Source organism: Vanacampus margaritifer, chromosome 1 (genome assembly GCF_051991255.1).
Source record: "Vanacampus margaritifer isolate UIUO_Vmar chromosome 1, RoL_Vmar_1.0, whole genome shotgun sequence".
Classification (NCBI taxonomy): domain Eukaryota; kingdom Metazoa; phylum Chordata; class Actinopteri; order Syngnathiformes; family Syngnathidae; genus Vanacampus; species Vanacampus margaritifer.
Window position 1 is genome coordinate 47,248,931 of NC_135432.1, and position 16,430 is coordinate 47,265,360.

A 16,430-nucleotide genomic window follows, 5' to 3' on the forward strand; every position below is an offset into this window, starting at 1 on the left:
GTGTTATTGCTTAGAATAACTACAAGGCAACTATCAACTTGGGAAATGTTGCACAGATATCATCTGCAAATGTGCGTGAGATAGAGAGAAAATATCTCAGGTGAATTGTTGCAATCACTTCAATGTTATTGAGACTCCCTTTTCATGGCCATTATGAAGGGTCAGCACAAGCAAAGGGCATTTTCTTGAATGCATAGAGCTTTGTGGCAGCCGTGGCCCAGGGTGTAGAGACGGTCGTTCAATAACCAGAAGGTCGACTGTTCAATTCCCGCTCTCTCCAAGTCATGTGTCGTGTACTTAGGCAATGGAATTCACACACACACACACACACATTGCCTCCAGTGCTACTCACACTGGTGTCTGTAAGGTGCGAATGTTTGGTGGTGGTCGGAAGCGCATAGCCACGTTTCCGTCAGCCTCTCCCAGGGCAGCTGTGGCTACTTAAGTAGCTTACCGCCACCACAGTGTGAGTGCATGAATAATGTATCCATTCCATTGTAAAGCCTCTCTGAGTGTCTAAAAAAGCACCATATTAATCTGATTTATTATTATTTTATAGGAATTTGATCCTTTTCTTCAAAAACATAACACCCCATCAAATTCTCAGTATGCCTCACCAACCTCTCAGAATGAGATTGAGTTTAAGTTTATTTCTATCATTAACTCATTTGCTCCCAAAAACATATAAAACGTTCTATTTTAAATATTGCCATGGTCCCAAAAATGTATTTATAAATTTGTTATGTTTTTTTTATGCTAGAGCATCCAAAAGGTTTGATGCAGCCTCTGACCCCAAGAGGTCGTTTAAAGAAATGGTAGCTATTACAAAAACGGCCAGCAGGTGGCAGCATAGTATACTTTTTTTCCTGATGAAAGAAGAGAGTCTAATCTTTCCATGTTTTTATAGCAATAGTACGCAATACTTTGTGGGCCTTGCAAAATCAGTCAAAATCCAGTAAAACAGCTGGGAGTGCTTTCGTGAAAATGGCTGGAAGTGAATGAGTTAAAAGAATGAAATAATTGTGAAAAATTAACAATAGCAATAATAAAAATAACTACAAAACAAGCTAAATTTGACAATGCGCCCCTAACATTGATTTTCCATCTTCAAAAGGGAGTGGGAAGAAGTCACAAAACTTATTAAATCCTACCTTTTCTCCATGTTTTCTTAGATTGCATACATTATCTATTCTCCATCCATGATAAAAATAATACTGTAGATAACAACAGTAACAGTCATAATAAACCACTGATGACTGACTGCTGTGCCCAGGAAGTTACTTGTGTCATTTTGTTAGGCCAAATTCTATGCAATCATAGCTGATGAGGCAAGAGATGGAAAGACAGAGCCGTTTGTGTCAGGTATGTGTCAGAGGGAACAGTGAAGCAACATATCCTAATATTTGCAGATATTAAATAATTTGATGCCCAGTCAATTGTAAATGAGCTGCAGCAACAGATCCAAAATACTGGTCTTGCGGAGCTTAAGGCGGGGTACACACTTACGTGAAGACAATCGGGCTGTTTTGGCCACGATTTTGCCTTTTCTCGAATAAGGATGTTAAAGACCAGACTATCTTAGTGTATGTCTTATAAGATTGTCCTTATGTGTGAGCTGTGTTGAGTGTATTTGTCCCGGGGGCCGACAATCTTAAATAATGAACGTGTTCATTATTAATGACAGAAAATCTGATTCCCATTTAAAGCAACACTTAGGAACTTTCAGTTCACGTTGATTATGGCTGTGCCATATGAACAAAAGTGGTATTGTTATGTCTGAAGGAATACCACATTTCCTATGAGGACAAGCGCATTGTGTCGTTTTTTTAGCTCATGTCAGCGAATTAAATCCAGGCCAATGTTGATCCTTGACTATCCTTTTATCCGGGTAGGTTCCCTTTTTTTGTATCCTCAGACAAAACTTTTCAGTTGTTTTGCTGCTTCTGCCAGGAAGGCAGTAATCATGCGCCAACATTCAAATTGACTTCCGTCTTTGTAACAAATGGGGAAAGGGGCAAGTGTCATATGCCATAAAGCAGTCAGCACATTTGTTTTTGTGTGACAGTGTTCCTACCATGCTCCTTAAAGTTGCTTAGTGCCAGTAAAAATGATACATACATCCTCAGGCCATGGCAAAGGTACAATTCAACTAGTTTTAAGTTGATGTTTCATCAGAAGAGTTATGAAAATATTTTAATAAGGTTGAAAAGTTCAAATGTGAATGGTTAATTGTGAACATAGCCACATCCCATTGTAAGAGGGTGTGCACATTTTTCCAATTACATTATCTCTGTTGTTCATTTTTTCGTCTCCTCTCAAAATTATTTAAAAAATTAAATTAAATTGTACAGGTAATAATTGATTGTTGATGGTGGAAAATTTTTGGGAACAAATTATTATGGTTGTGGGTTTTTCATATCACAAAAATAGCAATGTAACAGGTGTGTGTGTAGACTTTTTATATCCACTGTATTATAATTATTTGTAATGCACACTTGGTTTAATTTAGTGAATTTTTTAGGATTTTGGAAAAAATTGTGGTTCATCATAAACATTTATTTTTGGACTCTTATACCCTTTGTGGACCAGGTACTAGGGGAAGAGGAGTATGAAGTGTGGCTGAAGAGACATTTGCTGGCAGAGAGCAGCATTGAGAACCGAGAAGAGCTGCTCTTTGAGTCTGCTGAGAGATTGGAGACCAACCTTACACTTTTGGGTAGGAAGTGGTCACTTTAGAGGTGACTGACAATTGATTATTTGAGTATAAATCACTGGTGCTGAACAGAGCATGGCAGTTAAGATTTGTGTCAGTTTTAAACATAAAACTGTCCTTAAGGCTTTCCATAAGCAAATTCAGGGTTAATGTTGACTCAATAATGTTAAACCATTTCCACAATATCTGTTTTCATCAACCTATATTTGCATACCAAACCATAAATAAAGGTACATTGTTGCTAAGTATTAGCATCTGAAATGGCAAAATCAAGTTCAGGTCTTAACTCTACTGCAAGCCATTCCTTTTTCCAGAATAACTGAGTGAGTGGAAGAAAAAGGAGTATAAGAACCCTTTCATGGATAGTGGTTACTACAGTGGATGGTTATTAAAACGTTTTCTCTTATATAAATTAATCCTTTGCCACAGTTGGCCATTAGCCACTCCAGTGGACGCTATTGTAGTTTTGACATACACTGCCATCCAGTGGTCAACGTTTGTAAGTGCAAAAAAAAAGACGACAACAAAATAGCCGACTGAAGTTCAGATGTGATGTGCAAGGAAGGAATAAGTGTCTATTCCAGGAGGCCCTTGCAAGTAAAAAAAAAAAATATTGAGAAATCAAGCAACAACTAAGGAGTAATATAATTGTTAAAATATCCAAGTATTAATTTTGAAATTTGAGGAACTGACGATTGATCATGAGTCCACTAAATTACTACATCATTAGCTGTATTGTGACTACAACTTAGTGCTGCTGTAACTTTGTTGCTTTTGAAAATACTTCATCAGCAGTATCATTATTTATTTATTTCGCTTTTAAGCATCAATCATTTTGTTTATTATAGCAAAAGTTTATGGATTTTATTCCTCATATGAGAGGAAGGATCCTGGTCCGTATGTTTTGTAGTGGTCAGGTGCAGAACATGCTAGCAAAACCTACAGGATAGTCGACCATATCCCATCTGATTCAAGTGGGGATGATGTCAGTGGTTGCCAGAAAAAAGAAAATTACTACCTGTACTTCATAAAAAATTCATTTTTCTTTGGGTAAATATTTTTGTAATACATGTAGTAGTTTTGAAATATGTTAAAAATATGTGAACACAATGTTAAACATCAAACAGACATTTTCTATAGAGTTTAAATTTTTTAAATTTTGTATTCTTTGCTTACAAACATTTCATCAAATGCACGTTATCCACATTAGTGGACATGTCACCAACTCCTTGAAAAATGTATGTTAAAAAAAATGAAGGTGATTATTATAATTTTTCATGCCTAAAGAGTTGAGAAAAAAATCCAGATGTAGGTGATTATAATTTGTGCACGAAAGGGATAAGAACCCATCAGAGCTGCTAGTAGTTGAAAGTGGTGTTGATGAGTTGAAATGTTTTTTTTGGATCAACATAACATTATGGAGGTTTTCCAGTCAGATTTCAAGATGTTTCATAGCACAGTTAACACTGTTACGAATTTTTAATGACAACATACTGGTTAATGACACTGGAGACTATGTATCTTATTCTGTTGGCTTGTTTGCAGCACCAGGTGGGCGTTAGTTATAGTGCTCTAGAGTGGTTTAGATCCTACTTGGCAGGCAGGACCTTTTGTGTTAGCTCTGGTCCCACTCTTCCCCACTATCCTATGGTGTTCCACAAGGTTAAATTTTGGGGGCCCTGCTTTTTTTGTTGTGGGTTCCATTTTTAAAAAAAAAGCACGATATTTCCTTTCACTGCTATGCGGACAGTTCAAAGTGCAGTCCCCTCTAAAAGTATTGGAACGCCAAGGACAATTCTTTTTGTTTTTGTTGTATACTGAAGACATTTTAGTTTCAGATGAAAAGATTAATCCTATCCATCTATTTTCTTAACTGCTTGTACTCACAAGGGTCACGGGGGACGCTGGAGCCTATCCCAGCTGGCTGCAGGCAGTAGGCAGCGTACACCCTGAATTGGTTGCCAGCCAATCGCAGGGCACACAGAGACGAACAACCATACACACTCGCAATCACACCTATGGACAATTTGGAGTGTTCAATTAGCCTGCCATGCATGTCTTTGGAATGTGGGAGGAAACCGGAGCACCTGGAGAAAACCCACGCAAGCACGGGAGAACATGCAAACTCCACCCAGGAAGGCCAAAACCCGGACTCAATCTCATGTCCTCAGCACTGGGAGGCGGACGTGCTAACCAGTCAGCTACCGTGCCGCCATGAAAATATTAATTTTAGACCAAATTTCAGAATCCCAAATTTTATTTTAATATATTTACAGCTTAAAGCATTTGTTTATTGAACAACTTTTTGGGTTAGTAAAATGTTGCAGTTTAAAAAAATAAATATTAGTCAATAAACATCTTTTTTTTTTATCCAACAAAAAGTTTAGAGTTCGTGTTTTGAAACGTTAAATAAAAACTTAAACAGTTGTTTTCTATAGTAATTAAAGTATTTCAAAATATTTGTAGTATTAAATTTTTACTTATCTTAGTTTTAATTTCAAACAAAAACAGAAGGTGCAGAGTTTCCACGGTTAGGGTTCAGCATCTCTGAAAATGTAAAAATTTAAATTAGCTCCCTGAAGTTGACACTTTTTATTTTTATGGATCTATTGTCGGCCATATGATTCTTCAAAATGGCAAATGCTGAATATCTGTGCAGATAATCGGCCCGGCCGTAGTCTGTCTATCCCTACTTTTTGGGGCTGTCTCGTGGTTGATTGTTTGTTTTGAGGAAGCGCAAATTGTACATTTTGGCTAACAAACTGGTGTGCGAAACCACTTATTGTGAGATTATAGCGTAGAGAGAGAGAGAGAGTATAATTTCTGTCAAACATCCGGGGATGCTGACTCAACACTGTTAACCAATGCTGCCATTTCTCACCAGTTTGATCATAGTTAACAAGTCAATTAATGTGCGTTTCTATATCTAGGTACCACAGGAATTGTAGACAGACTGCAAGAAAATGTGCCAGAGACAATTGAATCTCTTCAGAGGGCAGGTATCAAAGTGTGGGTTCTCACTGGAGACAAACAAGAGACAGCTGTCAACATTGCCTACGCTTGTAAACTCATCCAACCCAATGACCAAATTCTGACTGTCAACTGTCAAAGCAAGGTCAGGAACTTCCCTACATTAGGAATTTTGGTTTTGCATAGCCCTTTTAACTCAGGTCCTACAAATTTGTTGTCATCAAATCAGTATTTCTTTGCTTTTAGAATGATTGTGCTGCATTACTTGAAGTCCTCAAATTAAAAGTGCGGCGCAGTAAAGAGCGAATGACTAAAACGACTGCTGCAGAGGATCCTGGACAATCGTCTTCAAGCAGGAAGATCGACTTCGTTTTGGTCATAGATGGCCGGACACTTGACTGGATGCTCGAGGACCACTCAAGCTGCTTTCTGGAGCTAAGCCTTTCCTGCAAGGCGGTCATATGCTGTCGCTCCACTCCGCTGCAAAAGAGCCAAGTGGTGCGCCTGATCCGGGACCAGCTCAAAGTCATGACCCTGGCAGTGGGTAAACAAAACCATTGTCTCTCAGCCGAGCAATTGAACCTTGTTGTTCTCAAGGAGTGGGCAATATAGCTTAAAAATTATATCTCGATATTGCCGATAATTTTGACAATTTAGGTAATAAGTACTGAACAATATACAGTGAGGAAAATGAGTATGTGAACACTGCGATTTTGCAAGTTTTCCCACTTTGAAATCATGGTGGGGTTTGACATTTTCCTGATCGGTGCATGTCCACTGTGAGAGTCACAATCTAAAATAAAAAAATCAGAAAATCACATTGTATGATTTTTAAAGAATTTCTTTGTATGTTTGTGTTGAAAATAAGTATTTGAACACATGACAAAATAAATGTTAATATTTGGTACAAATGCCTTTGTTTACAATTATAAAGGTCAGACGTTTCCTGTAGTTCTTTACCACGTCTGCACACAGTGCAGGAGGAATTTTGGCCCAGTCCTCCTTACAGATCTTCTCTCGGTCCCTTCAGGTTTCAAGGCTGTCACTGAAGAACACGGAGTTTCAGCTCCCTCCAAAGATTTTCTTCTGGATTTAGGTCTGGAAACTGGCCAAGCCACTCCAAAACCTTGATATGCTTCTCACGGAGCCACTTGATTATACTGGTTGTGTGCCTGGGTTCGTTGTCATGTTGGAAGACCCAACCACAACCACAACCCAAAAACGTATAGATACATGTTTTAATACTTTATCCTTCACTCCCAAAAACAAATTTAAACGTTTGTCCTATATGTCCTAACATTTTTGTAGTATGACAGATTGTGAGGTGCACATGTGTTTTTATGCACCTAACAACCTCAAAAAGGCGCTGCTAAATTAGATTAACTCATTTACTCCCAGCCATTCTAACTGAAGCAACCCCCTTCGCTCTCGGCTGTTTTACTGGATTTTGGCTGATTTTGCAAGAATATGGTGTTCTTTTGCCATAAAAACATGGAGCCTACCAAAATAAAGATTAGCCTCTTCTTGCATCAGGAAAAAAAAAGTAAATTTCTATCTGTTTCCGTTTTGCAGAAATTAGCAGTAGAATATAGCTAAGTTTCTTCCTTATTCACAAACCTGTTGAAAACACTGACAAAAAGAGCTTTTTACAACATGGCCCTGATTGATCTCTTATACTCTGCTGCCACCTGCTGGCCGCTTTTTGTAATAACTACCATTGCTTTAAGCGACCTCTCCAGGTTAGAGGCTGGATTAAAGCATTTGGTATGCTCTAGCATATAAAACAAACAAAAGCACGTTTTTGACATCATGGCAATATTTAAAATAGAACATTTTTATAACTTTTTAGGACCAAATGAGTTAATAAGTGGATTGGAGGTGGACTTTTTGAAGGCACAGTAACAGGTCTTTGAGGGCCAGAATTCTTGCTGATTGGCACATGTTCCAATACTTATTTTCAGCACTAACATACAAATACATTCTTTAAAAATCATGCAAGATGATTTCCTGACTTTTTATTTTCAATTGCGTCTCACACAGTGGACATGCACCTGTGAGAAAAATTTAGGATTCCTCCATAATTTCTAAGTGGGTAAACTTCCAAAATTGCAGGGTGTTTAAATACTTATTTTCCTCACTGTATTTGTGATTGGTGCTTCGTTTACATTTCATTAGGGAAAAAATGTGGCTTAAATATTTAGTGCAATAAAAATGCAGTTATTCCGAAGTGCATATAGAGCGACTGTTTATGTGAGACACTTGATATGGGGGGGGCGGGGATGTGCACTGTCCAGGTAGTGTTTTCCCTGCAAGGTGTACATAACTGCTTAAAGCTTTTAATTAATAAATGGACAGAAACCTTCAGAAGTCATTAGGCCCTATACCCATTTATGCTGTTACAAATTGCATGAGTCAAGAAAGTTAATTATTTTCTCCTGTGATTGATCCTCGTGTTTTTAGGGATGTAACGATATCCAAACATCACGATACGATATCATGATATGAAGGTCATGATACGATACGTATCATAATATTGTGGGGAGGTTGGTTAACTCGGTTCACAAGCATATTACGTTCCCCTTCATCCGACCATTAGCGTGGATTTTAACATAGAAGGGCCAAAACATCCCTCATGAAAATTAAACTGCACTAAAAAACTAGCCACAATAGGGTGCTAGAACTGCACAATTTTAAACCAACTTGACTTTTTTAACAGATGTGCTAATATTGTGACATTACGATGACGATATTGTGGCTGTTTTAATATCGTGATATCACAATATTGCCGTTATCGTTACATCCTGTCCTCCTCGTGTCTTTAGCCTGCACATTTTCGGCCATGTGTTAAAGCTGTAGTTTGTGTTTCCTCTTAACTTTAATGATAACGGTTTTCCTGCATAATTTGCAAAGAATTGTATTTTACATCATGTCTGTCCTCTTGCAAACAAACACCATCCGCACAAGAAAGGTAGCTCCAACTTTAGGCACTAAATCACATATACGCCCAATTGGACACGATGACATTTGATGTTACGGATTACGTAATCACATCCCTAGTGTCAATTTCACGATATTTAAAATTTCATCACCCAAAAATACACCGGTGGTTTGATTTGGCACAACCCTATTGTTCTCAAAGGCTCCAATAAACTGTACACTGTTTATCATGGATCACATCAAGCAAGTTTTGTCCTTGTAGGTGATGGAGCCAATGATGTGAGCATGATCCAGGTGGCAGATGTGGGCATTGGGATATCTGGTCAGGAAGGCATGCAGGTAATTATATGATTACTAGATATAACCCAAGTGTATTGTTTAAGATTTAAAAAGACAATGTTAAAATGTCACTCACTTTGTCAATGGAAATACACTTATAATAACCTCTTAATACACTCAATGATTACTTATATAATCCGTCATTCCATCACTGATGGACACCTGGTTTGCTAACACTATAATGCTAATACTTCTGTGAAGTCTTCTACTTTTTGCTGCACTTCTTATTTATTTAATTTTAATTTGATCTCTTTCTATTCTGTTGTTTCTCTTTACTGTAAACTGCAGCTGGACGGAGTCCAGGAAAAAGTTCCCCACGGGGAAAATAAAAGTATATCGTATCGTATCGTATCGTATCGTAACAAATGACGAGAAACTTTAAAGGTCTCATATTATTCAACTTTTCCACATGCTAAAATAGTTCTCAAATGTGTAAAAGACATGACTTTGGATCCAATATTTTTGCTGTCCCTAATTCAACCCCCCCCCAAAAAAAGCGTTCAAAACGTCCTGTTTTAGGGGGCGTGTCACTTAAATGTAAATAGTGGAACCGTTAGTTGGCAATTGTTTAGGCAATGGTTATTTTGCCGTAATCGGCAACTCTCCTGCGATCTGTGAAAGCATGTAGACATTTACAAGCGGTTATGAATAACACAAATGTGCACATTTAGGACACAGCGCCGTCGCAACGTGCAAGCCCTCTCGTCGAGACCACTTAGTGGCCGGTTACCATCACAAAGCCACGTCAACTAGGTGGCTAGTTGCCAGTCACGGCAAAATAACCACCGCGGATTGTATCTTTGCAAAACAATACCCAACCGCGTCATATTATCCAACCACCGTCTGGTTTATCATATCTGACCTCTTGTAACCAAACAACTTCCACACGACAAATGTTGCTCTGACTTAAGCCACTAAAAATACACCGGTAATATGGTAGAAGGTATGATATTTCACATCTCTAATTGAATGGATAGGAAGGATCTCTAAATCAAAATAAAATGTTAAACTTACATATTTCACCTTTGCAGTTGTGTCACACTGTTGGGATTGATTCATTATGTTTACACAAGTTGCAAACCACTTTTTCCTGATCGTTGTTTCCCCTCTCCACGGAGTGTTTGCGAGCAAAGGGAAAATAAAAGGAGCAGCCAGCTTCTCGAATTTCTGTGGGTGTGACAAACCTTTACCAGAGGCGATGCCACTAACCCGAGGTGGTGGGGTCGAGTGCACTTCCGTGTCTTATTGACGTCACCAAGTTACGGAAGTTTAGTCTGCCCGTTTGAAACACACAATCTCGAGAGGAGGAGAAAGGTAAAGAAGTCGCAGATGGACTTTTTTCATACTCTGTTGGATTGTAGACAGGCCGAGGATGCATATTATTGATAGAAAACCCCACTAAAGTGCATTTTCATAGTATGAGACCATTAAGTACTGAAGAAGGTGGGGTTTAGTCCGTCAGTGGAATCGTCACTAACCGGGTCAAGTACCAACAGACCTCTCAGTGAGTCACTGACTGACGCCCATTTTGTTGATGATTGACGGACTGATGGAATGACTACTTCTGTCTGGCGGTCCTTAAGTTGTGGTGACGAAGTGATGACGGAAAATGACGGTCTGACGATGATGGAAGGATGCCCAGGGTGCTGATAAATGACAGACCAGCAAATTTCTAAATTGCCAACTTTTGTGTTTGCACTGCAGGCTGTGATGTCCAGTGACTTTGCCATTTCCAGGTTTAAGCACCTCCGTAAGCTGTTGCTGGTCCATGGCCACTGGTGTTTCTCTCGTCTTGCAAATATGATGTTATATTTTATTTACAAGAATGTGGTGAGTTTTTAATGTTATTTTTTATGTTATTTTTTTACAAACAGACAAACTGTAGTTTCACTGGTGAAAGTCAACCAGTTAGATAAATGTGAATGGGTAGCTCTTTTTTTTAAACAAAATTTGTGTACAGTATGTTGTTTAATGTAGTCTGTGAATTTGTCAGCTGCAAATTTTGGGCATATTCATAATTTCAGCGAGCTTTAACAACACTGGATGTTTGCATAACCCATCAAGAGAGCAAACAAAAACAAGTAAGAAAAATCCTTAAAGCGGGATAACAAATAATTTGCCTTGTCTTGCAGATGTTTGTAAACCTGTTGTTTTGGTATCAGTTCTTCTGTGGTTTCTCTGGGAGCGTCATGACCAACTCCTGGGTTCTTATCTTCTTCAACCTGTTCTTCACCTCTGTTCCTCCGCTCATTTACGGCATCCTGGACAAAGACATCCCTGCTGAGCAACTGATGCAAGTGCCTGAGCTTTACCAAGCGGGGCATGCCTCTGAGGTATTCATTTAAACTAGGTCCAGTTTAGCTTATCACCAGACGTGGGAAGAGTAGCCAAAAAAATTACTCAAGAATGAGTACTGATACTTTACAATAATACCCAAGTAAAAGTAAAAAGTAGTCCTCCAAATAATTAGTTAAGAGTAAAAAAGTACTCAGTGAAAAAACTAAAGTACTGAGTAACTGGTAGTCACTTTTTTTTTTAAATTCCAATAAGAGCATGAACATCAAACATGAAAATAACAAAATACAATATTAATGCAAATTAACATATTGTTGAATATGACTGACCGGGTAATCTTAAACAATAAAAAAATATTCATGAAATAAATGAAATTATTTTTTAAATCACATAAATTAGGCAAAATTGACTGCAAACTACATACCACTGTTCAAATGCTAGATTTTTTTAAATAAAAAAAACATGTAACGAAGATAAATCATTTCAAAACTTTAGTCCTCCAAATAATTAGTTAACAGTAAAAAAAAATACTCAGTAAAAAATAATTTAGTACTGAGTAAATGGTGAGTAACTTTTTTTTTTAAAATAAGAGCATGAACATCAAATAGAGCATGCTCGTTTGCCAGTCATGACCATAAAGTAGGGCTATTGTTGGCCTATGTACATTCAAAACAAAAACATTGCAACTTACCGCAAGGTGGGCAATTATTTGCCCAAGTCAGAATTGGGCTGAAATTTCTACATTTGGGCAGTCATAGACAAGCAATTCAGGAGAAAGCTGTTGTTTTGTGTAAAAAATAATGTCTTTACACTTGCGAGGAGTATTTCCTCGTGCTCAGTTACTATAATGTCATATTTTGTTATTATTTGATGGCATGTAGCGCGCCATGCGCAAGCATTGTTGCGCGGTAACCTGATCAACACTCACTTTACACCAGCTTTAAAACGCGTTCAGTCATGAGCAGAGTATTCTGATTTTATTGTATTTATTAAGTACAGAATGCAAAGCACTTGCTCCTTCAAAGTACCCTGCACACATGTCATTGGTGATGAGTAGTATAATTTCTGGATCCAAAACACTTATTTAAATTCACGTTTAAAAACACTGCCAAATGTTAAACATGGGGATGATGTAAAACAGATTAAGATGAATTGACAGTTGTTGCTCAGTTGATTACACTTCATCCCAACTTTAATTTTGGATCAGGAATTATAGAGAGCAGGAGAAGTGGCAGGTTCAGGCAGCCTAGAACATTCAATAAACAAAACAAAAAAAAGGTTTAAATTATTTTTGCTCGCGAGGAGAACGGAAAGAGATGTGCCCAGTTACAGTCTCTTATTGTGCTCTGGACACACTTTGCTGTTCCTTCTCTTTTTATTGGATATTCACTAGTTACATAGTTGCTGTTCTAAAGGGGGTATACACAACAGCAACCTCAAAGTCGTGACGGATAGAAATCATCGAGCAGATAATAATAATGCAGACATGTTTTTCTTCAGCACTGAAAGTTTCAAAGTCAAAGCTTCAACAGTTCAATCGCAAAATGTCCCAGTGGTCATCTTGCAATAAGGCCACAGTTTTTGTTTTTGAAGATGAAGGAGCATGAGTCATATTCCCTTTTGTTTTCTTCACAGAATAAATGCTTAGAAGAATAAATATGGGATACATTTATGTGCATTGTTCTAGCAAGAAGTCACTATTAACTCGTTGAGACCAGCCAACAATGTCGGCGAAACATTCCTGATTAGATCTTGTTACTTTATTCATTATGAGATGTCATAGAATGGAACAAATCTTGCAACCAATGTTGATCAGATCAGTTTAGTTGCTCTATCAATAGATCAGAGATGCAGCCTTGTAGGAGAAACTGAATATATGGCATATCACATTTCCGTAATCATTTTTGTTTCTTCTCAGGCCTCTGCTCCATTTGTCTTCTGGTTCACAGTCCTGGATGCCTTTTACCAAAGCCTTGTTTGCTTTTTTGTGCCTTATTTTGTAAGTATGCTACACTAAAATCAATATTCCTGTTATTGACTGTCTCCTTAAGTCATCAGACTTCTAGTTGGTTTGCAAATATCAATAAAGCAGCCTTGGACACTCACATCTACAAAAACTCATGGAATACATTGCTCATTAGCTTCATTACATATATGGTGCCATCTACTTTTGCAAAATGACTACTCAAACATGAACACAAATTTCCTGAGACATTGATTTTTGTTTTTATCAGAGTATTGTGCTATAATTCATAATGTGTCATCATGTGTCTGTCAGGCTTATGTTGGTTCGGACATTGGAGAGCTGTCCTTTGGCTCACCAATCAACGCTTCAGCGCTCCTCGTCATCCTGCTTCACCAAGTCATCGAGAGTCATACTCTGGTCAGACACACTCATACATTTAAAACTTGAAGCCCTTCATTGTGTTCATGCACATGATTTTCATTCATTATTGACTTCCTAGAAAGCCTCAATCTGTGGTCATTAGGCTTTACACCGGATGATCAGTGAGTTAAGAAAAAAAAAAATCAGATCATAATATAGAGCAATATGTCTGTTTCAATCACTTGTTTATTGACTATGGTTCTTTAAAAAAATATACATGCACTTAACAGCTATGCCAACTTCCTGGCTCCACATTCTGCTCCTTTTTGGCTAATAGTGGAAGCTGACTACATTACTTGTTTGTCCAGTTTTTATCTGCACAGGACGCGGCATGAAGCCATTTGGCTCCAGCACAGATTCGCTCCTATCGACGCAAACTGTAGTGACTTTCTATGTAATCGTGTCGTGAGAATCAATCAACTCACGTTTGGTATGACCGCAGTTTATCTCATTTAGCAAAAGCTTAGTCTGCCTAGCCTCCCCACTGGACCAGTGGTGTGATTAAGCAATTTGATGATAAAGCTACCTTACCGGTAATTAAAAATAAATAAATATATACCATAATTTTCCAAAAATATCAGTATTGGCGATACTGGTCCTGTATGTACTTGGTATCGGATCGATACCAAAATTTGCAGAATCACACTCCACTACCACTGGTTGCATCTTTGATTGGCTGAATGTGCATTGCCAGAAGTTCACGGAACTTATGCTGATTCCTGAAAGTTAGTTTGGATTATAGAGATGTTAAAATTAAATAAATAACACACATATCTAGCTATTTCGTTTATTTGATGAAAATAACATGGTTCCTGACTTTTTAACCTAGCAACACACACAAACGCTATTACTTTGTGTTTGGATGGTTGAGGTCATGGAAGCAGAACTGAGCTTTCGGGCTCACATATTTTATACACACTATGGCAACACAGAACGATTCCGGAGTGAACAATGACACCATTGATCGATCGTGCAAATTACGCAAAATGCAAAATACCATCTGATCTCGATCCACTTTTTCAGATCGGTGTAAAGTCTAATGGTCATTGTGTACTTTCTCATGTTTATGTGCACTAAATTGTTTAATCGTCTGTGTTGTTTTGCAGACGTGGATTCATGTTTTTGTGTTGGTGGTCAGCGCGGGGTCGTACTTTGGCTTTGTGATGATCTTCAGCGTTTGCTGTCTGACGTGCAGTCCTCCTACCAACCCTGTGGGTGTGGAGACGTTACAAATGTCCCAGCCTCTCTTTTACATTGTGTGCGTTCTCACTACTGTGACAGCACTGATGCCCAGGTATACAAAACACATACTTTGGTTTTTCTTTCTCTCCATTAAACAATCATTGCATGATAATAACTTTATTTCAGGAATAAATTTCTTTCCAACAACTGACAACAATAACAAATAAAACCTTTTTTGGTGCTAACATTGTTGTTTTGCTTCCTCTGCAGGCTCCTGTTCTGTGCACTTCACAACACCAAGCACTTACCTGCTCTGAAGCTAACATCTCACAGGGAAGTAGAATCAGAGGTGTACGAAGGAAGAAGACCGCACTGGAACTCAAACCTCCCGGTGGTTAACAAGCAGCCGGAGTGTGCTGGTGGCTTGTCACGCTCTGGCATGGAGCCCAGCACAGAATCAATAATATTTTGAGCATAAAATATTCAAATAAAGGTTGTTTTATGCACAACTGTCCCTATTTTCTCATTTGCTTTGCTTGTTGCCCAAAAGACAGATTTTCATTTTTGAACAGTGCAGTGTTTGACCTCATCCAAATCATTTTTTTAACTTGAGGCTTTACCCTCCACCCATGTGATATGCCATTAACTCATTTGCTCCCATTTTAAATGTTTTAAGTGTCCCAAAGACGTATTTATATGTTGTTGTTTTTTTTAATGTTTTTTTTAATGCAAGAGCAAGGGTGCCCACACTTTTTTGCCCCAAGATCTCCTTTTCAAATAGCCAACCTCCTGCGATCTACCTCTGTGACCATAAATTTAAATTAGCACCGTACCGCACGCTACCTCAACCCCACCGCACCGCACAGAAGTCGCACCAACATTGAACCATATTTACAATTTCATATCGATCACATATGGATGAAATCTTGTGATCCTGCTTTCATGACCAGCTTTCAAAGCTATTTCTGAATGGAGAGCTTAGCCTCATTCATTTAACTGCAGTGTGAGCATCCCATTCGAGTGAATGGGAACACACGACTAGGCGAGCGGTGTGAACTTGCGATTTCTTTAAAACCACAATCATTACAAATCCATCCACAAGTACCTTTTAAATTGTAAATATTGTTCAGTAAAAAATTATTATTTATTGTATATACTATATTTTTAGGACTTTGGCGCGAAGACCAGCGGGTGCCTCTTGCCTACTTGTGTAAAAATAAGGATTTGGCTGCGTGCCATGGCAATGCTTGATGCGTTGCTGCCTGTGCGCGTCAGAAGAATTCAGATGCACAATCAAGTGACGGGATTGATGATGGGAAGTCGCCTTTAAAAAAATTAAAATAAATTAAGGTCACGTGTTGTCATGCTATCTATTAATACTACCTTCGTCCACCGCGATCGACGCATTGAGCACCCCTGTCCTAGAGCATACAGAAGGCTTTGATGCAGCCTCTCAACTGCAGAGAATGGTTGAGGAAATGGTAGTTAATACAAACGGCCAGCAGGTGACAGCAGAGTATAAGAGATCAACCATGGCCATGTTGAAAAAATTTAATTTATCCATAGTTTTATACAGATTTGTGAATAATGATAAAACTTAGCTATATT

General features: G+C 38.2%; 1 protein-coding gene across 2 annotated transcripts in view; it reads left to right on the forward strand.

Annotated features, from left to right (window-relative positions):
* Positions 1–15,331, forward strand: part of atp10d (ATPase phospholipid transporting 10D) — a 43,302-nt gene extending 27,971 nt beyond the window's left edge. For both annotated transcript variants that reach the window (XM_077562590.1, XM_077562642.1), the window contains 10 exons: positions 2,590–2,716; positions 5,644–5,828; positions 5,930–6,227; positions 8,883–8,959; positions 10,664–10,789; positions 11,092–11,292; positions 13,173–13,253; positions 13,533–13,637; positions 14,747–14,934; positions 15,093–15,331. In XM_077562590.1, the coding sequence (XP_077418716.1) occupies positions 2,590–2,716; positions 5,644–5,828; positions 5,930–6,227; positions 8,883–8,959; positions 10,664–10,789; positions 11,092–11,292; positions 13,173–13,253; positions 13,533–13,637; positions 14,747–14,934; positions 15,093–15,294 (1,590 nt within the window). In that variant the 3' untranslated portion in view covers positions 15,295–15,331. The remainder of the gene's footprint in view (positions 1–2,589; positions 2,717–5,643; positions 5,829–5,929; positions 6,228–8,882; positions 8,960–10,663; positions 10,790–11,091; positions 11,293–13,172; positions 13,254–13,532; positions 13,638–14,746; positions 14,935–15,092) is intronic.
* Positions 15,332–16,430: the final 1,099 nt, after the last annotated feature.